Here is a 27,920-nt window from a genome sequence, read left to right on the forward strand (position 1 = left end):
ATAAAAAGACATAAAAAGTCAGTTTATTTCAGAATAAAACAATCTAGATGGATAAATAGAAGTACAGCTAAGAGGAGAAATATGTTTATCTTCTTATCATCCTCCCAATCATGATTCAGTCTCTATCAGAGTTCCTGTTTCATTTTTTTCCTATGAATACTATCTGAATATGAGCTCAGAGGAAAACACGTCCTCGTCACCTGCACATCTGGACTCTTTCAGCCGGCTTCCTGTTTGAACTTTTTAACTTCCCTACCTTGTCCACTTTTTACTGCTCTGTCTTCCTCTCTCATGTCTCAGCTCTCTGTCATGTTTAAGGTGAATGTCACACAGGTTCACCAGCTTTATCTTCACCGTTATCTCCAAACAAAACTAGTGATTGTTAATCTCAGCTGGTTTGATTTAGCTGCACTCAGGCTGCCTGTTTAATGTTTAACTGCCCTGCCCTCGTAGGTGGGAGGAGGAAAGTTGAGTGAGTCGAGTGTTGGCTAACACTTTGCTCAGACTGAAGTGAAACCACCCGACTGTGGATCTACAGTTCGTTAGCTCTCTGGGATCCCAGTCGACCATCAGGAATGGGAGGAGACGGACCAGGCTTGGAGCCAAACACCAGACTTTTGGAGACGAGACATTAAATATTGAAGGAAACAGAAGAAACAGCTGAAGAAATCCTCATATTTTCTTCTGTGCGGTGTCCTGAAATGACTCACCTCTTGTGATTTGGGGTTTCTCACCTGCTGGATTACTCCCCTTGAAGAATCAGGAGTTATTAGAGACGAAAGAGAAGTTTCAGTGTGAGTTGTTATCTTGCTCACCTCTGGATCTTGGCTCTGAACACAGCGACTGCGCCCAGCGGAGCTGATAAGCTAAAAGCACAGAATCAATACCAGGAAAATCAGAGCTCACCGCTCCGCAACCATGAGTGAGGAACCAGAGATAACAGAGGAGAAAGACTGGAGCGAGCTGGAACCCAACTACCCCCTCAAAATCTTCCTGACCGTGTTTTACAGCTTCATCCTGGTGACGGGTATTGTGGGTAATTCAGTCACTATCAGAGTGACGCAGGTGTTGAAGCGTAACGGCTACCTGCAGAAGAACGTGACGAACCACATGGTCAGCCTGGCGTGCTCGGACTTGCTGGTGCTCCTCATCGGCATGCCTGTCGAGCTCTACAGCGCCATCTGGTTCCCGTTCTCGTCCGCTTCAGGCAACGCTTCCTGTAAGATCTACAACTTCCTGTTCGAAGCCTGCAGCTACGCCACCATCCTCAACGTAGCCACGCTCAGTTTCGAGCGCTACGTGGCTATCTGCCACCCGTTTCGCTTCAAAGCCCTGGGAGGGAAACGCACCTCGGCCCTCATCACCTTCGCCTGGCTGGTGTCGGTGCTCGTGGCCTTGCCGTTGCTTATTGCGACGGGAACTCAGGGGCACATTCCCTTCCGCTCAGACATACCCGTCCAGAACCTGACGTTCTGTACAAACCTGAGGGAGCGCTGGGTGATGTACCGCAGCAGCATCTTCATCGCCTTCATCATCTACATGATCGTGTTGATCTGCGTGGCCGTCATGTGCCGCGCCATGATCCTCGTGCTCCGGAAGCCTTTGGGATGCGCGGACGGCGGCGACGACGGGACTCAAAGAGCCTCCAAGCATGAAAGTGCAAAGGTCAAGACGGCCAGGAAGCAGACCATCATTTTTCTTGGTATGTTGTCGTTTTATATCTCCAAAAAAAAAGTTCCCTCTCGCTGTCTGTTTGTTTACTGTCTGAGCTTTAATACCTCCTGGGATCTACGTGTCCACACATAAGAGAGGAAGTCTCCGAGAAGTGTCAACACAAATGCTACCAAGTGTTATTGTTGGCCCGCTTTGTATGAAGGTGTGTGTGTGTGTGTGTGTGTGTGTGTGTGTGATGCTGCTCGGGATGTTCGGACGTTTCTCAGCCTCTTCATCTGTTTACACCAGCTGTGAAGTGAACCACTTTGACTGTCTGCCACAAGTGGAAGTAAAAAAGACAAACACAGGCTTATTCACAATGTTGTGACCGTTCAAGTGATTGATTTTACACACGTACACGCTGAGACACGCTGCTTTTGTTTAGGGCGTGCTCGGAAACTGTGGAGATAAACCGTCTCGCTGCTGCTTGTTCAAAGATCCAGCGTGTAGGATTGAGATGAATCTATTGGAAGAAATGGAGCATAATCATCTGAAACTAAGAAGTTCAACACACCCTCGTCCCTGAACATTGTGGTTTGGCTTAAAATAAGTAAGTCACAGTACTTGACCCTTTGAACTGCAGTAGAAATGACCCACCAGTGCCTACATCAGTATTTTAGATTATTGTGGTGTCATTTCTTGGAGAATCTTCAAATGCTGAATATGCTCACAATTGCAAAATACACTTTTATCAAAACTTTGATAAAACTTTTTTCTGATGAGGACGGGCTGGAAAATTCTCTCTATAGAGGGAGCGGGTGCTCTTGCACGCTGGCCCCCCGGATGAGCGCCAGGCTTCGAAGACAGTTTTCGTAGTGGCCAAACTGTGTAATTACATCATCACGTGATGCACTGGGGCCTAAAAAAACCTTTTCCCACAAGCTTACATTGTGAAAGAAGCATCTGTAAAACGGTGGATGCATTTTTTTGAGCGTCACAACCCCCACGAAATGTCAGATAACATTTGGAAAGTCTAAAAGAGCCGCACGATTAAATAATTACATATTTCAAATTAGCTGGGCGCTAAACAGGAAGTTAGCCAGCTTGGTCAGCAGAAATCTCTAGTGCGCTCCCTCTGTGGGTCGCACAATGTGAAGGCTATACAGAAGACAATTGAATCATTTGAGCAGCTCTCATAGAAATGAAGGGGACTTCTCCTCCATGGATGTGTCCAGGTATAATGAATAGGTCCATGCTTGCACAGGGTCGGCCACGTTGGACCACCATGTTTTTACAGTAGCCCAGAAAGGACAAACCAAACACTGACTCCAGATGATGTTTTTTGTGGTTTTAGCAGCCACTGTCGGGGAGGGTGAGACAAGTTTGCAACTTGCAACCTCACCACTAGATACCACTAAATCCTTCACACTGGACCTTTAAGTTTGTTTTTTGCGTGATTCGTCAACATTGTCGACTGCTGTGTTCGGTTCTCTCATGCTGTCCATTCATAATGATAAGGCAGCCACTGTTTACAATATCAAAGCTCCATGTTTTAACTCAAATCTCCAACCAAACATAAAGACAAGAAACAGAGAGAAACTTCACAAGAGACCTCACAGAGAACGACTCCCCTTCAAGGTGGACAACGGATGCCAAAACTGCCGATAGTTGTCCAAGTCAGATATAATTTTAATGAGAGAATTTGCAGGATAAACACAGTGCAGAGCAGCGGGGAGGTGGACATCCAGAGGACACCAGCGTCGCCTCGGTCCGATGGACGTCAGCTAGCATCGGACACGAGAAGGGACGGACTCTGAGACGTTAACAGATGCTGACATGTCTCACAACAGACGCACCAAAACATACAGCCGACAAACTCCCAAAGTCCTTTAGTCATACAGCAGAGCGGTCACAGAGAGCGACCGCATGAATAAACACAACGCTGACAAGAAGCAGGACGCAGGAACTGAACTCCAGACACGAAGGAGGAAACTGTGAACTCACTGCTGCTCCCTGTTTCATGTTCAGATGTCTCCCAGTCAAAATAGTTTATTTGTAACGGAAAGGGAATTTATTTTACAACCTTTAAAGCTGCACAAATCAACATTTGTTGTATTAATGAATCAAATATAAAAGGTGTGTCTTCTGTGACCTCCAGCTGAGCGGAGCTTCTTTCAGCTCATTGTTTTTTGGTTATTTGAGATGCAAACAAGCACCAAAGTTTGGTGCTTGTTTGCATCTCAAATAACTCAACTCAACTCAATAACTCAATAAAATATGTACCTAACAAATAGGTTTGAGCATGTACTCAGCTGTGACGAGTATCCGGTACAGATAATCTACTTTTAACAAGTTGCATCCGAGTAAAATGCGTCAGCATCTGTACTGGTTGACTGAAGTTTATTTATTTAAGCTGATAAAGATCAAAAACATGAATGTGAAGCTAAAATTCAGAGCTTGTTCTGTAAATGGCTTTAAAAAAACATAATGTTCGTCCCAGCAGCTTCTAGTATGGATAATTTAAGTTAGTTTTAATCAGATAGTTGTTTTATTGCAGAAATGTTACATATGACATCTTCATTTTTCAAGGAAAGAAACATATATAAGAAATCAAAAAAAATCTAAAAAGCTTCCGTAAACTGGCAGAAGTTAATGTTTAAAAAGACATCAGTCAAGATATGTAGATACAGTTGTATTAAATTATAAAATATGCATTGTTCTGTAAACAGTTATCTTTCTCTTGTGATCAAAAACATTGATCTGAAGCTCGATTCAGAGGCTTTTCTGTAAATACTGTTCTAGTTAATCTTTAATATAGCTTCCAGTTGAAGCGTCGCCCATTCCCAGTACGGATACAGATACAGATAATTAACTCGGTGTAACAGATAGACAGCCTTTTAATGCAGAAAGTTTGAATATTATATCAAGGGAAATATTAAAAAAAGAAACATATATGAAAGAAATATCAAAAGAAAAAAAAAAAAGCTTCCTTAAACTGACATGAGTTAATGTTTAAAGAGCAAGCGTATAATCACAGATACATTTATCAACCAGAATGTTCTTATTTATTATTTTCTTACTTTCTTTGTCTTATTTTCTGTGTTCAGTAGTACATCTGAAAACCTGCCTCTGACTACAGATGGGGAAACGTTTTTAAAAAATAAGAAAGCCTGCTGAGAAGAAGCTCTGCTACCTGCAGCTTTCTGATACCTGTCATCTACATCACAGCTGCCGCCTGCAGCTGATGGCTGGCCACAGTTTTTAAGATTGGTGGGCACATGACAGTTAACGTGGTGCACAGAGGTCTGCTGCAGAGGAGGGAACAAGCAGACGTGATATTTGAATAATCTGGCGTATATAAGAAGCATGTGTAGTGAAAGCAGCATATGTTTAGAGTGAAATTACTATGTTTTAGTCCAAAAGTCAGGTATTTTTTTTACAAAACACTAACAGAAAGCGTTCGTTGTAACAGTAGCTGTCTGTCCTTATCTGCAACCAGAGCGGCCGTCACTACACATCCTGTGTGTTTACTGACACACACACCACCACTGTGTTTGAATACAGTCACTCGTGATGTCATGTTGCATCAGTCTGACATTGAGCGAACACCAAATACAAATACGACCACATGGATGTGAATCACAGCGTTGGAATTCATTGTGTACTCTCACAGCTCCATCTCAAACCTCCAGGCCATTGATTTAATAACCTTGCTGGCTGCTGATGGGGATTCAAGGTCGATGAAACACGTACTTGTATGTGATTATTACTTTTTTGTTGTTGTTCCTACCTACAAATACTCAAGGTTTTCATGTTGCCTTGAAACACAGTTTATCTTGACTGCAGATACATGTGGAACAGAGGACAAAAACCTCCATTTTAAAGCAAAATGTCAAAACTCTAAACTCTTTTATTCAACACATAATTTTTAAAAGTTACATTTTCTTTTTAAACTGTAAGGTATGACAAGTTGAAGTTGGGGAAGATATGTGAGTGACACTTCTTAAGGATGTCACATCTTTGATATCTGTCATGATTAAACAGCCGTAAACCTGCTTAGAAATATCACAAGAAGAGCCTCCTTATAAGTGCAGAACTTGCCTAAGAATCTTCACGTTTTTAAGTTTGCTTCTGTATCAAAGTAATCCAGTGACACATATTTTCACATCAATGTAAACATAGCAACCAGGAAGTGGTAATAGATAATTCGGCATACTTTTAATGGTAAAAAAATACAGTTTAATTGATTTTATCTGTCTTATTCAGGCATTGTTCTCAGGCTTTATATCCAGAAGCTGCAAAAAGCATCTACAAAACTGTTAGTAAATGCTTTATAAAGTGTGTGTTAATCTTAATAGAGCAACAAAAAAGGCTTAGTAAAGGTGTAACAATGACAAAATGTTAGTTAAACTCAATAAAAGTTTTTGTAATCCAATTAAAAAAAAATATGATAAACTCATAAGGTTTTTATTGACATTCTTAAACATTTGTTTCTTTTAAGTTTCATCAAAGTGCTCATAAAATGTCCTATAATCTAACAAACGTGTATATGATGCTATTATTTTTGCTTATATAGCCTTTTTAATGTTGAGTGTAGTAAAAACTTTATTACCTGTTAACTGACAATGATTTCAAGGGCATTAATAAAGTGTCACCAACAAAAGTACAGTCAGGAGTTGAGAAAAAGACGAATACTGAATTAAGATCCATTTTTATTTGCGTAAATGAAGCAGGAAAAAAGAAGAAAATATACTTATACACGTCTCAAATGTACCAAAAAGTATCAGTGGGCATGTTTTTTAAATTATATTTCTTATGGTGTTCCACAGGGTTCAATACTCGGCCCTCAGTTTTTTCCTCTTTATATGTTTACATATAGTCATATTTTGACTTCATTTGATTAAGAAATCATAAATCAAATTTGGGGTTGCTACAGACCAAGCCTCTGCGATGCTTTTAAGGGTAATCAAATTACTCATTTTGTCATTTAATCCTGTTTGCAGCTACAGAAAACGTTTAAAAAGTGACTTTAAAGTCATGACATTGATACTTGAACATACAACAGAACAATTATAAAACACTTTTTTATCAATCTGTTTTATTTGATCTCAGGTCTTTCTTTTAATTTTGGAAGATTCAACTCTAGAAGATGTTTTTCACTCTGATAAAAGCATCTTCTTCACTGTTGAGTTGAAGCTGTGAGTATAACTGAGCTGCAGTCCTTCAGGACAGCCATGTATCAGCTGCAGAGAGTCACTGAGACGTTTAATCAGCCTCGCAGCGTCCTGAAGAAAAACAAATGATGGATCCGTGCCGACTCTCTGCTTACTCTTTTGCAGTTTATCTTTTAATACGATTCCGACAAATTAGGTCATCTAACTTCTTCTTCTTCTGTCTTTCTTCTTGATAAACAAAATAATTAATCAGTGAGCATTTTATTCCACATCATACTCCTCTGTGTAATTCTTCACCGTTTCCTTCAGGAGCACTCCAGCTGTGCTTTGATTAAATTACCAGTCAGTCGAACATCCTCCACAGTTCAGTGTCTGACGATGTGTTGAATCAGATTTAGTTTCTGTGCTCTGATGACCTCACATAGACGACGAGGAGAGGAGGGTCAGATGCATCACAACCAGCTAGTAACATGAGTTTTTATCCATTAGTCACAATCCACGTGCAGCCTAATTGCTGAAAGAACATAATTGTTTTTTCACATTTCACATCCGCTGGTGTTAACTGATGAGGATGGTGATGATGACTAATATATTCATGATGGAGACGAGGAGGGTCGGCTGAGGGCCGTGACAGTGATGTGATAATAAGGAGGGAAAAGAGAGCGAGTGACAATGGTTATTTATGGAAAAGAGTGGGAGGATGATGATTAAGAGTGGCAACGTCAGATGAAGAAAGTTCATGTGAACCTTTGTCAGTCAGTCAGTGAGAGAAGGTTTGATCTGAAGCCAGCTGTAGGGAAGGTTTGAGCTTCGTTAAATCAATACAACACCTTTAATTACCTTTTTTAACGTCTGTTTATTGGTATTTCAGATATAGAACAGTTCAGACTGAGAATCAATTATACAAAATATATTATGTTTTATTACTTTTACTAGTTGAAAGATCTCAAACTTTGTTGTTCTGTTAGTTTGAGTCTTAACACACGACTTAACCTTCAATGTTTAATTATTTAGCGGTATATTATTATTATTTAGTGTTCAAGACAGTGTGTAAAGGGGTGCTGCAGCAATGCACCATATGAGAAAAATAATGTGTTTTTTGGAAATTAAAGTATGTAAACCTGTTCTACAAGAACCCCCAAATAAAAGTATCAACCTGAAAATATAAAGTTAGCTGCCAAAAGGTACTGAATTCACCTACTTCCCAACTTGGAGGACCACTTACAGATGATGAAGGTTTGCACTCTGTAGTGGGAATGCAACTCTGCTGCAACACATTTAGCCGATACGTAACATTTTCCAAATTAATGTTTACAGTAATTAATTCCAGCGTCAGCTGTATTTTAGTCTGAGAATATAATAATCACAGTTACTCCCCGAACAGAAAGCTGACACGGCTGTAATGAATCTGTGAGTTGATGAAGATGTTTATGGAGGTGGTGTGATTGACTGGATGGAGCTCCTCAGCGACAGGAGGTAATGTGTTTTTGAATTACACACGAGCTGAAAGAGAAGCTGAGAAAAAAAAAAAAAACATCACGAGGAATCTTCTGAAATGGTTTTTGTTTTAAAGGCCTGACTGTGTGTGACACCAGGATATTTGACCGTTATTGTCAGGACAGCGTATTTTTTTTAAAGGTGGCTTCGAGATTCTTTTCATTTGATGCCGGATGATTCATGTGGCCTCAAATTATCCCCGCAGGTCAATTCAGGTTGTTGAAATGATGAAGATGTTTCTAGTTTTAACAGCTTATTGTGGAAATACTGTGGAATAAAAGCCCTCCACACTTCTTATATTGGTCCTCTTAGTCTTAAGCTGGTAGTGGTTCGTGGGTTGTTCTGATAAATGTACAAAAGACAACTTCAGGGTCGATCACGCTGTCCTTGCCCGGTCCTTGTACCTACCTACTCTGTAACAAGGGAAACATGGACGAGAGGGAACAAAGCCTGTTGAATGCAGAATTCACCAACTGACCGTCAATGTTCAGTGGTTCGACACAACACCGAGTCTTTACTGTGTTTTACTGTCATTTAATTGATGCTCTCTATATTTGGTGGGACTAATAAAGGATTATCTTGTCTTATTCACGGTTGTGGTAGTTTCAGGGGAGAGGACAGAGACGTTAAGATGTCACTCGAGTTGATGGTAACTCGTTATGTTAACGTAGGTTCACTAAAAACTTTCCAACAAGAGTGAATTATTAATATATTCTGAAAACATACTCAGAAACATGTTCAGCACAGTTAGGCTGTTATTTCAGCGTTCGTACCTTTAATACATTCTGAAATATTCAGTCTTCGTGGATATTTTTTAGTTTATTGAAACTCTTCTTAAAAATTTATCTTCAACTTGCTCTTGACCTTTGTGCTGTTATTCGTTCTTCTTTTTTGCAGAAAAATCAAGCAAATGGCTGAAGAGAATATTGAAAGCAAGGTTCACGCCAATCTATACATGGATGGTGTCAGTTCTCTACAACCATTAGTGTTTTTTACTCCAGAATGAGAAGTTAAAGCAAGAAAAAAGTTGTCTTTTGCAAGTTAAAGTAAAGAATCTGAATACTTCTTCCACCGCTGCTTGTTTGCCTGGCTGCATTATAATATCCTCAAAGCCCCATTATCATGTGGATCTGCTTCATAATTCATGACAGTTCAGTGCTCATAAACAACAACTCAAGCGGCAATACCGGACTTCATCGCCTTCATAATGGAATATTAAATCTGGCTGAATATTAGTCGGAGGGTCACGACACAGTCTGCTGGCATCAACAGTTTCCCCTCTCCTCCTTATTGACTGCTGGATTACTCTGCTGCAAGAATGATCTGACTTCCAATATGATTATGAATTGAATTGTTATTGCAGTCGGCAGACAAGAAAAGACCATCGAGTTCCAGTCTGATGCACCGCTCGGATAAAAACAGGCGTTCCTGTTGTAGGCGCTGATGTCGGTTATCTCTCAAGTGGCCGCGGTCCCGTCAGCTCCTCCACTTTACCTTGAAATAACTTTTAATCCTGGTTGGGCTCGGCGACTTTGGAGAGTAATTAAAAGCAGAGAACATCCTCGTTAAGTAGCCCACACATCACGTCCAGGACAGGAGGTTAATTGCTTCAGATAGTTTTTTCAATCACTGGCAGCCGGCATCTGGGTGATGAATATTAATTCTGTTTTGCTGCCTTCAGCCTTTGGCCAGTGACCTCTGACTTTTAGCAGACCATTTGTTATGTGGGCACTCGCCGAGGCTGAATTTATGTGAAAAGGTGGAGTGTGTGTCGAGAAAAAAGAAAAGATCAGGGAGCGCTTTTGTTATTCTACAACGCTTTTTATTCAAGATGTGTGCAGTGATAATCCCCCGTGTCTTCACCGGTGTTATCACCGAGTATCAAACAATACACAGAAGGATCTGGAGAGCTGAATGCTTTGTAATAAAAGTCAAATATATACCAATATATCACCTGAACCTTTGTAGCCTGTGTGTGAACGTGACATTTATCTTCAGGCTGGAGTAAATAAGGAACAAGAGTCCTTTTATTCTGACAACAAAGAATAAACCAAACAAAAAGGCATTTAAATAAAATGTTCAGGCAGCTGACACATGAATAATGGAGTGAAAAATGTACCTTATCCCCTGATAGCTTTCATCCCTTAAGGCTCATTGATGCTTCCTTTATGTAGGAAAATAGATACGTCCGTTTCATGTGATGTCAAACCAGGACCTCCAGTTTTCCTTCGCCACCGTCCAACTCACATTTAATTCCCATCCAGTCTCCTTCCAGCTGTCCTGTAGTACCTGTTTGTCTCTGTGCCTCGGTGAAAACTTCTCACCAACTCACAGAACCTCAGGCTGAACCTCAGCAACTTATTGACCATTAGATTGATATTTTTTGTTATTTAGATATTGATCGGTGCAGCTTTAAAGGTGCTATTTGTAAGAAGAAGTTGAGTCTCATTCCTAACTTGTCAAAAAACTGACGCTTTGGGATGGCGGCTGACTCGATCTACGATCCCAAAAAGTTTCAGAATGAAACTCAAAAATCAACTTTTCTTACAAACCACCTTTAACACTTCACACTTGCAATTCTGGAGTCTGCAATATTCTGTCTTGTGAGAATTATGAAGGCTGCAGTGGAAGTTAATGGAAATTCAGGAGACTTTAAGACACTCAGACCCCAATTATGTTTTATTCTTACCCAGAGACAAACTCAGGATTTGGTCTGTTACTGTGAGTGAAACTCAGTATTTGTTCATGCTGTGAGAACTCATCACGCAGGGGGAAGTCCTGATTTACAATGCTCCCTTGTAATACTAGCCGAGTGCAAACACAGCTTATCGTTAATTAGTCATACAGGAACAAACATCAGTAAGAAAGGCACGAATAAGGTTACAAATTCTTCTGGAGATCCTCAGGAAAACACTAACCAAAGTAGACGATCAGGCAGCGTGGTGAAGACGATGATAATAATAAAATCATTAACTGATGCCATCTAAACGTGTAAGAGAATCAATAGGTTTAGGATTCATAACTTTTCTTCGCCTTGCACTGTTGCACTGTCTTGCCTGTTCTCATCAGCCTCTTTCCACCTGCCATAGCTCATGAACTGCAGCGACAGCCCAATTGCCACCCATGAACCTCTCTCCTCCGGATCGATGGGGCTTATTTATTGTGTTTGACCAGACCCTGACTCCCCGTCGGCCTGTTTACGGCGCTTGGGTGGCCTCTTTCAAACCCTTTTACTATCAAATATAAAATAAACCTCTGGGAGGATTTGTCGGGCAGCTCGCCGAATGTGCCTCCTCCCCAGCTCTCCCTCGTCTCTCGGCATCGTCCCTCTCTTTCTGATTGACAGCTACATAGTTTAGTAATAAGCTCCAGAGCCCTGTGGCCCCTCGGCAGCCAGCATAGCTGAAGGCAAACCGCCCTGCGAGTGACAGTCTGCACTCACCGGGCCGCATGGGAGACAATCCTGCATATGGCTGAGAGGGCGACTGAGTGGCTTCACGTTGTGTCAGCGCTCTGTGGGGAAATCACAGGTTTTTACTGCGTGGGTGTGTTTACTTATCTGTTTTACAACACCACACTGTACCCGGAGATGCTGGAGCAATGCCGGCGCTTGGCACCGGCCTCTGGGATTGAGTGATGTCTGCATGATGAGAGCTGATCAGTTTAAAATGTTATTCTGATACTTTCCTCCCATGTGACACAGAGTTTGGCTCAACGTGAAGTTGGTGACATTTGTAAAAGTTATTGTTGGTTTTTGGCAAAATGAAAATTGACACGTACAATTTGTCATTTTTGAATCAGGGGAGGAAGAAACTCTCACAGACTGGATCCCTAAAACAGTATCAGCTGATTTTTGGCTGTTAAAACAACATCGACATGCTGTAGTAACACTTTGTTAAGCTGTTGGGAACAGTCGCTGACACAATTCCCAACAATAAGTCCAGTGTTTACTGTACATTTGGATCTGTTTTGATTTCATCAGGCCCGTCTCCACCACGTTACGGTCACGTTACGGTCGCCGGAGCTGATCGTGGCCGTTCCAGACGATGCTCGTGCTTCAGCAACATCCCAGAAGTTTCTCTCCGCTCTGCTCCATAAAGAAGACGTGCTGAGTCTATTTTTGATCAATGTTCAATGTTCAAAACATCAGATTTTATCCACTGTTAATGTGAAAGTATTGATCGGTGCAGTGTATTTTACTTCACGTCTCATTAAAAGAATCAGTAGTTTGACGAGCGGATATTCGGACACGTTTGAAGTTAATCTGATGAACCTCCACAGACGTCTGAAGTGCAGACGGCAGTAATGCTCCCAGCTTCAACACAGCATGAAGGACTAAAACCTTGAAGAGGGATTAGACGTGTGACTTACTGGTGCGCCGACGCTCACTCGCAGCACATAACTCAACTCTGTGGGAGGCTCGTCAGGCTCAGACTCTCCTGGAAGTAATATTTCACGATATACTGAAGCCTTTCCTGACACATTCATAACATCCTGGTAACAGCCCTGTTTTTAAGATTAAATTCAAATCAGTGATCACTAAATAAATGTGTCAGGGGGTGTGAGATTAATGCTCGCTGGTATGAGAATAATATTCACCTGTGTGTCTACTGAATTTTAACCAGAACATGTATATCTATACATGTAATGACTGAACTGGAGCAAAGTGAGTCTCATTGAGAACCAAGATCAGGTTTTGATAAATACAGTTAGAGCATCATCTCAAATCAGATCACCTCTGGAGACACTGAGGACTTGGTGCTGCTGGTATGTAGTGATGATGTCAGGAACCGGTACCGTACTCGTTGATGAAACACAAATGCGTTGATGAAAATAAATAATTTCGGGGCGTATAGGAAGTGAAACCTGTTCTTCGATAGTACTGCAGGGATCGGGACAAGCATGTCATTGGTTTAAGACACATCTTCGAGCAGGGAGCCCAGTTGTGGTGGAAATGCTAATCCCTGCTGGCAGATGTAGAGCCAGGCCGGCAGATGTGACGGAAAAATGGCTTGTTTTGTTTCCACGGGTGAAACAGATGCCGGTCATTGTTCAAACTGAACCTTTCTGCACCACCGACACAAAAAGCTTTCAATTAAAAATGAAAGAGTGAGAGATTGAAGAACTGATTAAAAGCAAGTTTTCAGCTCCACATCCGAACGCTGCAGAGCCGCCTCTCTTCAGGAATCCATCACAGCACTACTGAAGTTGGGAAATTGCTTTGTTCCCTAACGAGGGACCTTTGTCATGTTGGATGTTGCTGAGGGTGAAGCTGCAGGCGCAGCAGCGAGCAGGTGGGGTTGGAGGAGCCTCTTAATGTCCTGCGGGACGCAGCGCTTCAAGGAGCGCTGCCTCAATCAAAGCTTACTGGCATGTTTTATCACATTCACCCTTAAAAGCAATTAAAACGTGGAGGATGTGCCCCCTAGCATGAAGGATGATTCACACTAACACAGCGTTGTTACAAAAGCACTGTTTTTCCTCTTTTGTTGTGATGTTTGTTGTGTTGCAGCGATGATGAAAAAGTCCTCATGTTGAATGAGTTTGACATTAATGATCCACGAGGCGTTCATTTTAATATACAGCAACTTCTTCATACTGAGATAAGATAAAATAACACAAGATAACGAGACTTTACAAGCGGCTGCTCAAAGTTACAAACTCAAGACAAGACAGATAAAAAGAGAGGGAACCATTTTGACTTCAGGTGGACAGAAACATGACTTCAAATAAATGCTAATGTTGCTCAGCAGGTGCCTGATGTGCGTCTCCCTCAGCGACATTTGACGACCCCACAATGACACAAAGACCAAAGGAGAGATATTCAGTGTTTGGGCTCTAATAAGCGAACTAATCAGTACTGAGATTAACGAGCCCGCATGGACGAAACCAGAACCTTAAAGCTGAAGCAGCTAAATGGACTTCAGCCATTAATCTTATCACTTACTCCTGTGCTTTTCCTCCTGTGACATCTCTAAAATGTCTTCTGCAAAAAAGGCTGATTAAAATGAGCTTTTCACTGAACACCTTCATAATTTTAGCACCGATCAGAGATGTGAAGTTTTCTCCTTTATTGGCAAAGTCCTTAATCTATTTCTGACTGCCGGTCTTAATTATGTGGATCGGACTTTTATTTGCTGCTTCCTTCAAGTTGCCAGTTTCTTAATCTTCTATCAGCAGTCTGTCATTAAATCCTGAAGCTACAACGTGTTTGATTTTGGGAAACTCTGGTGCAGATATCTGTTTGATTTCCTCCCAAACCCTTCTGTTCTGCAGACAATATAAGTCAGCGCAGTAATGAGCTTCAGTCATGATTACAGTGTTGGCGGTGCAGAAGCGGTGACACGCCTCACACAGATAAAACTCATCTTTACTAACAGCTGTTCACATTTATAACACACACATGTCAAGAATTGACCTGGTTGATAAGCTGAGATCACAGCAGGTTTCTTCAGAGTGTCCAGCACCGTCACATCCCTGTCATCAGACACTGAACAGCAATTATCACTTTTACTCCTGAATTATTATTTAGTCTACAAACTGAAGCTGTGAAGAGGTCGGACAGGATAAAATTAACAGCTCAAAGCCACTTGGTTGTATTACTTCGACCTCTGATAACACTTTAAACTGTGCAAAGAAAAATGAGTCCTTCAAAAGAAGGTTAGAAGGTACAGTCACGTTATTAAAGTGCAGAGATAACAGATGGCCGGCTAAACAAACCCAACCTTTGTAAACCTCGAACGCACTTCATCATTAAACGGACAGGATTATAATGAGTACCTGTGGTCGTCATTGTGCTGCTAGCTTGTTAATTTGTGACGGTGAATCAGGATAATGTGCAGTCATTCACTGGAGTTGGGTTCATTTAAAAAGACAGTTAAGTATCAATCAATCAATCAATCAATCAATCAATCAATCTATATCTCAATGTTTTTTTAACTTTTCCTGAATTGTTTTTTTTAGTTGTATAGTCAAAGGAATACCAGTCAAACTGGATTATTTATTTTGAGAATGGCTTTCTGTTTTTGCAAATGAACGCTAACTCAGACACACTTTCTTTCTTTGTAACCGAAGACATGAGGCAGAAATCTGTGAAATCACATCAGTGTTGAATAAAATAAAACATGAAGTAGGAGTTGAAGTAAGTACTCCACTTCCTCTGAGCTCACTTTGCGCATCGTGGGCGGCTCAGATAACCGTATGATCTCAACAAAGTGAAGTGTGACTGTTTCCAAATAGGCTTTCAAGACTGAGAGGAAGTTTGATGTTGAAAAGTTGTAAATGCATCTGTCTCTCGAGGACCTATACGTGATCTTTATTCCCCTGATAGTGTAACTACATCAGTAAGCAGATGACAGACATGTCTCTCTTTCTGATTTGTCTAAAAACAAGTGTCTAAAAACAACTAGACCACTGTTATATATCACACAATGAGCTGCGTACTTTCAACGATGTTCAAACCAGAGAAATCGGTTTACTCGTTGTGTGTCATTTGGTCGCCTGTTGCTATAACTCCCGGGATAGTCAGAGAGGAAAGAAGTCAATAAAGACTTAATGTAACGTGAATAATTCTTTAAAACACAACCTTGTTCTTAAATATTTGTGTCTGAGTCATGACAGATTTTAACCAGCAATCGTGGGGTTTTTTTTGGCCACTGTCAGCACTAGTGAAGCAATTTATTCTCTTTTGTTACTCGCACAAGTTTGACTATGAGATCTTTTGTGTTTATTCGCTCCAAACAGCAAGATTACTTTATTGTACATTATCTGTAAGCTAGCGAGCAATTGCAGAAATGTGAGTTAGAGCACGTTTGTGTTATGGATAGTTGTTTGTTAACTATAGATAGCTAAACTGATAAACAATAGCTTATTGTCACTAAACTGCTATAGTGCATAATTATTTATTTTGTCGGCAGTTACCAAACAGTTTCTTCGCTGGACTGAAGAAGTTGTCCAGTGAAAACCAAGTCTCCAAATTTAATGATTTTAGATTTTTTGATGAAGTTTTGAGGTTCAAGTTCCTCAAATATGTGTATGTGACAGTATAAATCAAAGGGTTAGGGTTACACTTGACATGACGAGTGTAAATGGGGCCAAATATTTTTCAGAATATGAATCTGGCATTCAGAATTTAAGTGGGGAATTATTATACTGCTAAAGAAAAAGTTTCAGTACTCAAGTGTCACATCAGCCAAATGAAAGCAGTCATATAAGCGGTGTCAGAATACAGTGAAAAGCACATTTTGATAATCTGTGTGCTTTTTTTTATTCAAGATGTTCTCAACGAGAGACAGGCTGAATAAAGAAAATCAGAGAGGTGTCACAGATGTCAAAGATATTCTGAGTTTTAGCGCCGGTATGGAATTAATAATAATAAAGTTGAGTTGAGGAGATGAAGGTGATAATTCTCTGTAGGTGTAATAGCTGACAGACGACACCTCCATGTTTTACCTCGAGGACAGAGAGTCAGATTCATCCATGAAGTTGTTTTCTCACAGCAGATTCAGTGACATTGTGTTCAGCCTGCTCTGTGTTACTGTACTCCTCTCACCCAGTTAATGAAGTATTATGTACACTGTAATTTAATCAGGTAAAAACCAACATCTGCTTCAGTCCTGAATCCTCTCCAGCAGTAATGTGATTGATGCAGGCTTGTGAGCGGCGGTGTGCTGAACAGGGATGTGCTGTTACGACTACACTTGCAGTCTTAAATTGAATTCACCAAAAGCAATCAAATTCAGTGAAGTTGTATTCAGAGCTGAAGTGCTTTCACGCTGGTCGTGGTCTCGACTCCAGTCTCCAGGAGTGTTTTGATTGTGGCTCCAAACACAGTTTATAAATCTCTCATGAACAGTCTGAAAACTGTGGAGCGAAACTGAAGTTTATTTATATTTATGTGTTTATCGTTTCAAACTCAAATGTTTTGCTTCCAAAGGGGAGGAATGAAAACAACCCTCACTTGAAACTGACATCATCACTGTTGATGATCCATCTCAAAGTAGAGGAATATACTCTCGAGGTGGGTTCAGACGGAACGAGAATTTTCTTTGGTAGCAACAGAGCCCGATCCGAACTCGAAAGCCGTTCTGAATCTACAGTGTAGATGACCGAGAAAAGACATTTGTTCTACCCACATAGATATTAAATAAAGAAATATATAGAGATATTTTGTATCTAGGGTTACACACATACTGATTCTCATACAGAGCTGGAAAGTAACGAATAACCTTTGTGTTGCATTTAAAGTGTTGCCACGTAAATAACAACACCCAACAACAGACTTACCACTTAGTTTCATACTCAGAGAATCTGGGGTTACGATACGCAACGTTTTTTCACCATATCTTCAAGTACAACGTAAATTTGGTCTACTTTTGTAGTGTATTTTCACCAGAAGAAGTTGGAAAGGCTTTGTCAATAAACGAGAGTGAACCCGACCTGAACCCTTCAAAATCTTAATCCGAACCCGGCCCAGCCCATCAGGTCCGGAGGGGTTCAGGTCGGGTATCCATGCCCTAATCCAAACAGCCAACAAACAGACTTCACAGATTGAAACATTTTCAACTTTTGTGACAATTCTTCCATCAGTTTGATCAACCGGTGTCCGATAATATCTTCTTGCATATTTACATTTACTTTACATGTTATTATGTCGAAAATATGACTGAGAATCCTGACTGAGCTCAGAACTCACTAGAAAATCTCTTTTATTTCCTTTTTCTTTTGTCTTTTTTCATTCTTTAGTCCTCCATTTACTGACCACTGAACATCATCTATACTTCACTTATCATACTCATCATTGCCTGCCACATGGGTACATTTATACTGAATCACTTTTAACCAGCAGTGCTATAAAGTCTTGGCACATACAAACCAAACCATTGGAAAGCAGTGTGGAGTAGACGGTGATCAGATGGACACATGTAACAAGTACAAAGTGCAGGTATGTTACTATTACCGCATCATTTATGACACCGTTGATAAGATATTTGACCTCGCTGCTCACATCAAAAGCACCTCCACTTGAACAGAGCTCTGTAAATACAGCTAATTATCACCTCATTGCTTTGCTCAGCATTAAATCTAATGTCAGTTACAGCCGGCACCATATTGAGAGGTTATACACAACAGATGTTGTAGACCAGCTCTGCAGGCGGAGAATATAATCACATCATCTGCGTACATAAAGAGATTAATTATGAGATCATGAAACCACCACCAGCAGATGTTTTACAAGCATTTAGCTTCCCCAGCAACTAAAATATGACGGGACATAACGCCTGAGTCTTTCTAACCCCATTTATGATATGAATGTGTAACCTGGGTGGTCTGAAAGTCAAAGAAAGACTAATTAAAATGGTGCTCCTCCAGTTCACAGTTTGGCACCATTTTTACATGACTGATTTGATCAAAAGTCTTTAAAACATAAAAAAAAGCCACAGTATGGTGAAACTAGTGGTGATAATTTCTGTTTGAGTAAATATGCGTAGATCTTAGACACGCTTGTCTAACAGATGTGATGAAAAAAAGGCATAAACCCTAATTTGTGTGACACTATATACTTGGAAATCACAAAGCAGGTGCCGTCTATGTTAAGTTTATTTGAGATTTTTTAGATCACAGGTGCGTAAGTTAAAAATGGGATTCTTACAACCTGCTTTAGCAAGGTTTTACACGCTCAGTATGTTTTATGAATTGAATATTAGAGGTTGAGTAACCTGAGATGAAAAGTTGGTGGCGCTAATTCTCGTACGTCAAGACTTATTAGCTTATTCAGTTTCCATGGCACATCTGCAATTTGTTTTTATCGATATAACAACTTTTACACCTCCGCCAAGCGTAAAAACTTTTCTTCAAATCCTGTCAAATGTTGTTTTTCCATCCCCCTGTTTTAAAATGCAAATTGAGAATGTGCACTTTTGTCAGACCGCAGCTCTGCTCGACAACATCTGTGTATATTTATTAGCATCCTTTTTTTTTTAAAGTTGACAAGATAACAAACATGAATCTCCAGATCCGGATTATCTATCAACGGCGCCGATGTCTCTGTGAGAAAATCTCTCCTAAAATAAATCCATTATAAATAATTTTCCTCTGCGACTTACTCAAGTTTTTATTTAATGCTTTAATGACTGAGAATCTTCTGTTAGCCTTCAAATTAATTCGTTCACACTCCTCCTGGATTTAGTCCAACACTACAAACAGTCACGTCTTTCTCTATTTGCCGTGAGGGAGGAAATCACTTTATTTGTGTCTGACAGACTCATAAATGACTTTGGATTCTCCCAGTCTGAGAGGCTTTCGTGGATAAGATGTAGTAAATTCATTACAGTTGTTAGAGAGCAGGAAGAAACCTTAATTGACCTCCAGTCACAAACACATCTGCAATCACTCTTCATGGTTTTAATTCAGCCTTCTGTGTCAGGTGGGCGTTTGCCATGAGGGACAACACGATTAATGCCAGAAAATTAAAAGAATAATCAGGCGATGTTTGACTATTTGAATTAAGGATAATTTTTTTCCCGTCATCGATGTCTACCTGGCACTATTGGAGTTGTCCTGCTGGTTAATTCGACCCATCTGGCAACTCAAAAAACTCATTATTATGCAGTTAATGTGCCAAAATTCAAGTCTACAAAAAGCTCCTTTATACTCTCAGTGGGTGTAAATCATCCACGGTGCTTCTGTCTACTCTCTTCTGACAGTGTGTGTGGGTTCAAGGCATATTTGTACTCGCTGTCATCGGCTTTGATAGTGTTTGCCTTCATCACAGGTTGCTTATTATCCACGGGACAGACTTTCAACAACTTCATCCGATGTCTGACGAGAAAATCCAACCAGATCAATAAGGAGGCGGCTGAAGTGACTAATGCCACTGATTTTCCTTTTATTTTCATTTCCCTCACCAGTAAAGACTTTAAGTGGTTGCAGTTTATTATGTAGTATCTGAGCCCCAAAACTGAAATAGACAAGTCAAGAAAATACAACTGAATGCAACAATAAGTCATTAAGAACGGCGTGAAAAAGAAATATAAAGCTTTATAGCTTGGTCCCTTTAATGCCAATCAGATTAAAAAATATTATCTCTCACTGGCTCATTTGGTCTTTAAACCGATTAGTTTTCCTCTTTTTGTATTCTTGGCACACATTCAATAACTTATCACGGTGTCAGCGTCCTTTTCCCTCCTGCTCCTCCTGAACACATGACAAAGTGTCCTGAATTTAGCTTTGGTGGTGTACGATAGTTGTGATAAAAGCATTATTTTTACCACTTTATAAACACACCCACTTCATTCATAATAAGATTTTAATGTTCATCCATCGCGGCGGGAGCCGAAATGTGGGTTTGTGTGTGACTTCTATAGAGTGGTGTAGTTTGTAGTCCTGAAACCCTGAAATCAGTCAGCATTTTAGCACTTCTGGTTCCCTCAGGCTGAAGATATTTACAGGTTTTGTTCTGCGACATGAAATACAACATTAAATGTCCCACAATTTAATCATAAAGCTTTTACGTGTTTTAAAACAAGGGTTGCTAACAAGTGGACAGGTAGCCTAATAATAAGTACATTCAGTTGGCTCATCCTGTCCTGACAGACTGACACTAACAGCTTCTGAGGGTAAAATCTGTGATCATCATGCATCAAGAAGCGTAGAAGCTAATTCCTTAACTTTCCACTCATTTAACAAATCTGACTGATTTCATCACACGCTTGTCTTCTCCTTCATTAACACTTTTCATTCTGATAATTGTATAAAGAGTTTAACTCAATATGCAATCAAGGCGACTGTACATCAGTTTTGGCTGCAGAGGAGTTTCAGTCTTCAGTCTGGTCGTGTCCACAAATACTGGAGGAAACATTTCACTTCTGTTGGTGATTCAGTCTGAATCTACGGAGCCGTTTCCAATCATGGAAATGAAGGGCATGGGTATGTGCTGTTGCCCTCTATTTGAAAAGTTCCTCCCTGAGTTATGAAATAAATTTTGCATTCACAAAAACTCCTGCTGAACATTCATGTGCAGGTTTTATGCAGCCGTGCAGGCGTGAGATATTTCTGGAGCCGACGGCCTGCTTTCAAAAGAGTCGAGTGAAGGAGTCGAACTGGCTGCGAAGTCTGACGTCTGCGTGTGATGTTGAATATTCATTCTGTTAGACGGCTTTAAGTGTCTCAGTCTGTTGAATCTGAGCGTGTTTGGACGGCTGCACAACCTGATTCCTGCAGGAGATATTTTAAAAATACATTTTATTAAAGATTAATCAGTTAAACATCAATACTTTTAATTCACAAATGTCCCATGACTTGGAAAAAAAGGAATATTTTGAAATATAAAATATCAGTATGAAACTGTGTATATTCAGGTGTAGAAATCTGTGTTCACACTACACAGGAAACATGCATACACAGTCTTTTCATCAGATTTATAAAACCCCACGTACGCCTGTTCCTTCCATCTCAAGCATCCCGAGCCGTCCGACCATCCCCACAATATTTAATTCACCTGGTTGGCATATAAAGGGCCAGAAGTTATTCAAGTTTTTGGGAGAAATCGGGAAAAATTGCGTTTCATGAAGTTCTTGTATTCAAGGGAAAGAAAAGATGAACCCTTTAGTTAAACCTTGCACTATAATCTGCATCTTTAATGGCTGCAGGTGACGTTGAGGACTTCATAAGGACTTCTTTAGTCGGTTTTCTCTTTACAGCACGTGTTGAAACAATAAATAAATTATGTTTACTCAGAACAATGACTCACTTACCCTCCTCTAACCGAGTGCGTGCCGCACCAGGACACTAAGAAGCTTCATCACACACTCCAATTACAGCAGAGACAGACAATTATTTTGTTCCAATAATCTTGTTTAATTGCTTTCTAATTAGCAGACAGTTTATATTTTGCCTGTGGCGGGGTGGCGCAGTGTGTGTGTGTGTGTGTGTGTGTGTGTGTGTGTGTGTGTGTGTGTGTGTGTGTGTGTGTGTGTGTGTGTGAGCTTTGGGAACATCAGATTGCATTTTTGAGGCAGGCACATTCAACATGACTCCAGTAGAATTATTATACTATTAACAATAATAATAAAGATATAAAGGCCTCACACACACCTTCAACTGAAGTGAACACACACACACAACCACACTTTCACAACTTTAGCTGCACACTCTCTCTCTTTACGAGGACGCTACTGATCTGTGCTGACTCGGTGGCAATTTTCCAGATGAACGCCTAGACTGTGATCAATGATCCGACGTGACAGGTAGAACCAAACAAAAAAAAAAAAAAATCCATCTTAAAGAAAGATGCCACCATTTCATACATGATCTGTTCCCTTGATCAGAGTCAGACCGCTCGTAATGAAGACGGCCTTGTTGGCTAATCAGTTACAAGCTGCAAAATCCCTCTTGTGACATTTTAGTGGCCTTTAAACATTTTTATATCTTTTTAAACGCCAGAGTTAACGGCCAAAATGCATCATCCCTCCCAAGTTTTATTGAAGCCGGATCAGTGGAGTGTGTGATATTGATTATATCTTCATTTGGGCAGTTAGTGTAATTTATAAGGAAGGCAGGATCGAGATGACAAACCAAATGCCCATACAGTGTAGAAAACTGGACTTTTTCAATGCTGCGATGTTGAGCAGCACTGGAGTGATTAGCTCTGTGCCAAAAATAATCCATAAGGCTCCTTCTGGTGCATATTACCAACCATATTTGCAATGATTCAAATTGGCGGCAACAAATTAAGTGGATCTAGCAAGTTGTTTGTCATGTTCCTGTAATTTATGTCTTCTTTTAGTTGAGTTTTGTGTTGTCTTTTGCTCTGTTTCCCTCCTGTGTTCCTGTGGATTATGTTTCCCTCCAGTGTTCCTGTGCATTATGTTTCCCTGCAGTGTTCCTGTGCATTATGTTTCCCTCCAGTGTTCCTGTGCATTATGTTTCCCCCCAGTGTTCCTGTGCATTATGTTTCCCCCCAGTGTTCCTGTGCATTATGTTTCCCTCCAGTGTTCCTGTGCATTATGTTTCCCTCCAGTGTTCCTGTGCATTATGTTTCCCTCCTGTGTTTCTGTGCATTATGTTTCCCTCCAGTGTTCCTGTGCATTGTTTCCCTCTTGTGTTCCTGTGCATTATGTTTCCCTCCAGTGTTCCTGTGCATTATGTTTCCCTCCAGTGTTCCTGTGCATTATGTTTCCCTCCTGTGTTCCTGTGCATTATGTTTCCCTCCAGTGTTCCTGTGCATTATGTTTCCCTCCAGTGTTCCTGTGCATTATGTTTCCCTCCAGTGTTCCTGTGCATTATGTTTCCCTCCAGTGTTTCTGTGCATTATGTTTCCCTCCAGTGTTCCTGTGCTGGTTCTCAGCCTGCTTTCCCCTCCACACTTGCCTTGCATCACCATCGTTAGCCCAGCCCTGTTCCCAGTATTCCCAGCTCATCAGCTCCTTACCTGCCCTGTGTTTCTTCACATCTGTGTTTCCCTGCCTCTCTCCACCTGCACCTCGTCCCCTCGTAGTATTTGAGTCCAGTGATTAGTTCAGTCTCTGTCAAGCTGTCTGTTGTGTTTGCCTGTTTGTGCTGTCTCCTGCCATCTCTTGCATTTGGGTCCACCTTCCTTGCATGATCAGTTTTCATTTAAATCACTTTTCAAGCAAAAATGAAAGCTTTTTATCTGAGAATTTACTTCTCTCTAAATATAATTGGGAATCAAACCTGTTTTGGTTTTAGACTGGTTGTCGTAAAGCAATAAGCATTTGGAGGAAGCCACTGTGTGACTTGTTTTCTTCTTTTGCAATCTCTGTGTGGAAAAATGCCACTAGTTATGCTAGTTTTTATTTTAGTTGCTGTTACCAGTCTTAGTTTCCATCATATAGAGTGGTGTAGTCTGTAGTCCTAAAACCCAGAAATCAGTTAACATTTTTGTACATCCGGTTCCCTCGTCTCCACAGGCTGAAGAAAACAGTTATACAACAATAAGCATCTTGACAGACATCATGCTGTGTAGGATATTCAAATTAGCACAAGCTAATTGGCACACAGTGACACACACAGTGGCCTTTGTTGCCCCTGAAGGCTTGTAGGCCTGGGGGCAGGTAGCTGCTTTTCTGAGCTGGTAATTTAGCTTTCAGGGCAAAACAAACACAGGCGACATGATGTCTGCTCATCAAGGTATTACAGCTAATATGTTAGCAAACATTGTCAACTTACACCCAGCAGACAGAGCGAGAATGGAGTTGTGTTTCTGGGGGAGCCAGCTGATTGTGGGGCCGATACCCACACGAATATCAGACTGAGACACATGTATTTTTGATTTTGGGGTGAAACTAAACTAAACTTCAGGAACTTCAGGTTTTGAAAATCCCCCAGTTTCCTCTGCGTGTCTGGGGGCATGTCCTTGGTGTTGTCAGTGGGAACTGAACACTGTCTCCATCTTTGAAAAGAACAAACTCAGACGTGAGCTGCAGTGATCAAAGCTCGCTGACACTTCAGATTAAAATAAAGCGAGAATCTCGGCTTCCAGCAGAGTAGAAACACCTGAACCAACATCTTATTGTCGGTGCCTATCACTTATAATAAACACGACATGAAGGGAAACACGGAGACAGATTTTTACCGCCTGTGTTTGCTTCTCTCTTTTCTCTTCCCTCAGATTACACTGGGAGAAATAATTCCCTCAGCAGCCTTGGACGGCGTATTGTAAATAAATGTGTTGATATCTGTGTTTCCACAGCAGGACGTGATGTCTCCAGACAGCTAATCTTGTGAATGTTGTAAGGCTGTTTAGTCACAGCGTAACTCCCATTAAAAACACTGCAGGGGAAACGGATAAACACCAGATTAGAGATGAGGATGCGTTAGTCCACAGAGTAAGTCATGACTCAGACATGAGATAAGTCAGCTGGCTGGTTTAACGGTAAGAGACACCGTCCTGGAGGTCAACGCACTGGGGCTCAAGTGGCAGCGTAGCTAAGATGCAGACGCTGTTTAGATTGTGAAGAATGAAACATCAGCTGGTCTGATGATGAGCCCGATGTCCACTTAAATCAGTCTGAGCAAAGATGGATGCTGAAGAGGACAGCCTGGAGGAAGCTGATGTAGACGTCAACAACAGACGGGTGTCATTGTGCAGGGAGTTCATAGACGACATGTTAAAGATGAAATTAAAATATTCTGGGAGGAGAAAACACCTGAACTGAAGCCGGTGTTGTGATAATTGATGATGAACAATGATGTTCAGTCACAGATAAACAGACCTTGGCATCCCGTTTTTCATGTTAGATGATGTGACGGAAGCAGAAATGTGCAGTTTTGCATTGATTGTGTGATAATCGTTAGTATCCGGTCTGTCAGCTTCACTCCCACAAGATGAGTTCACACTGAATCACAAAACACTTAACCGTCTTAAGTACTGCTGACATCAGTGTGACCATCAGGGGTCTTGACTTCTACGACTTACTCATTTTATATAGAGGGTGAAGTCCCGCCCCGTCTGCTGTGCTCCATTGAAACTTATTTCAAAAGATTTGCACAGTAGTCATGTTTTTGTACAAATTAAACAGATGAGATGTTACTTGTGTATTAGTCAGCTCTAGAGGTGATGGTAGGGGGATTTTGTTACCTTTACGACTCACTCAAACTAGCTGTTTCTTCTTGTTTCCAGTATTTATGCTAAGCTAAGCTAACCGTCTTTTGCTCTACCTTTATATTCCTTGTGGAAACATGGGGGTGGTATCAATCTTCTCAATCTTTTTTCTGTAAGTGTTCCTCCTCTCTTTAATCTCTTGTGTTTCTGACTCTTCCTCAGGTCTCATCGTCGGATCCTTGATGGTCTGCTGGCTTCCCAATCAGATCCGTCGTCTCATGATGGCCGCCGTGCCCAAGTCCCGCTGGACTACTTTCTACTTCCGGAGCTACGTCACTCTCCACCCTGTGGCCGACTCCTTCTTCTACCTGAGCTCCGTCATCAACCCGTTCCTCTACAATCTCTCCTCCAGACAGTTCAGGGAGGTGTTCGTCCAGGTGCTGCGGTGCCACCTCACCATCGAACACGTCAACAAGCGAAACGTACGAAAATCCCGCGCCGTCTCCGGGCGCTCCCTCCAGCCCCTGCTGATGAAGTCTTTCCGTCGCAGCAAGGCTAACCGCTCCACCACCGCAGAAGAGAAAAAACCTCCAACCTTTATTACCTTTCGGCAGGAAAGTGACTCGGGAGTGGCTTCAAATACGCTGAGCCTGACCGAAGAGTCGGATTCAACTCTCAGAACAAACACACATCAACCATCAGAGTCTGAAATATAATCATTTAATGCAACACAGTGAACAGTAAAAAAACAAAGGATGCTCGTGCTGTGCCATCAGAAAACAAACAGAGATACTCCTCATACACAGGAAACACGGTACAAAGTGCTGAGTCAGACATTTCACTGATAGATCACGCTCAAAAGCAAGCTGAACGGGACTCTGCAGAGACTTTAAACTTAAGAAAATGGTCATACGCAGCTCAAATATTCAGTAAAGCATGAAGTCCCCACAGCTCGAGTTAAAGTTAAAGGTCCCCGGTGGAGTTTTTGACCACTAGAGGCGCTAAAGCAGCTCAGTCTCACAGCGAAGCGTGTAATAGACCTGCCGATCCACTAGAGGTCAGCGCGAGTGTGATGGTTTTGCCTTAATATGTTAACTGACATAAGAAATAAAGTAGTTCTGGTATCCTGCACGTTGTTGTCGGAGAGTTCATGTGTCAACGCTTAAAGGTCATACATCAACATTTTTACGTAGACAAATCATTTCTTAAAAATAATACATCTACAGAGCTCGTAGAAAGGTGCAGAATAAAAGTATCTCTTATCCTTAAAAATGTTATTATGATTGTGAATCAATAATTTCAAAATGATTGTTTTGTTTATCTCTTTGACGACTGGTTTGTGAGCCAATAATATCACACAGTTTTATCATGTGGTCTTTGGTAGTTGCCAGTTTGTGCGGGAAAAACAGGTACAAAAAAAATGGCTCAGTTCTACCATATGTGCACAGCTAGCTAGCATTAGCAATGTCAAGGTTAAAGTAGCTTTAGTAAAGTTAGCTAGTGCAACAAACTGGCAACCACTTGAGGGGGCAGATGTTTCGAACAGCAGCGTGTTGCGTTGTAATGTGAAAGAGACACGGCACATTTAGCGGCTGAATGTCATCAGTAACCTTTTAAAACTTTTAAAGAATAACTTTAAAGTATTTTCATAAAGTCTCGTTCTGAAGTGACCGGTGGGGGAAACATCCTGGAGAGTCCACAGGCTGCACGACTGCAGCTCCACATCAGTCATTAGAGATGGGATCATATGGAAAAAGTATTTTTGCAACAGGTTTGTATATTTCAACACGCTCTTTCAGCTCTGTATTGTGAGCAGAGAACAGATATTGTTTAAGATGTTCTTAGTTTTGATTGTTAGTTTGACATTTTCACGATTGCTTTTTTAACTAATTTCCACATGAAATTTAAACCACAAGGCACAAAATCAAGTGACATTTTAATTTTCACATTTGGATTATATATGATCATATGTGATTGTTTTTTTTTCACATGTGAAAACAAAACATGGCACATAAATTCATGTGCAATTTGCT

General features: G+C 40.9%; 1 protein-coding gene across 1 annotated transcript; it reads left to right on the plus strand.

Annotated features, from left to right (window-relative positions):
• Positions 1 to 511: 511 nt before the first annotated feature.
• On the plus strand, positions 512 to 27,018 carry LOC141002218 (G-protein coupled receptor 39-like). Its single transcript, XM_073473450.1, has 2 exons — positions 512 to 1,702; positions 26,110 to 27,018. The coding sequence occupies exons 1-2, from the start codon at positions 919 to 921 to the stop codon at positions 26,601 to 26,603; spliced, it is 1,278 nt and encodes a 425-aa protein (XP_073329551.1). The 5' UTR covers positions 512 to 918; the 3' UTR covers positions 26,604 to 27,018.
• The last annotated feature ends 902 nt before the right edge of the window (positions 27,019 to 27,920 follow it).

This window comes from Pagrus major, chromosome 9 (genome assembly GCF_040436345.1).
Source record: "Pagrus major chromosome 9, Pma_NU_1.0".
Taxonomy (NCBI): Eukaryota; Metazoa; Chordata; class Actinopteri; order Spariformes; family Sparidae; genus Pagrus; species Pagrus major.

Coding starts and splice junctions, on each gene's coding strand:
- LOC141002218 (XM_073473450.1), top strand. CDS start 919: ATGAGTGAGGAACCAGAGATAACAGAGGAGAAAGACTGGAGCGAGCTG. Junction 1,703..26,109: donor GCAGACCATCATTTTTCTTG/GTATGTTGTCGT, acceptor ACTCTTCCTCAG/GTCTCATCGTCGGATCCTTG.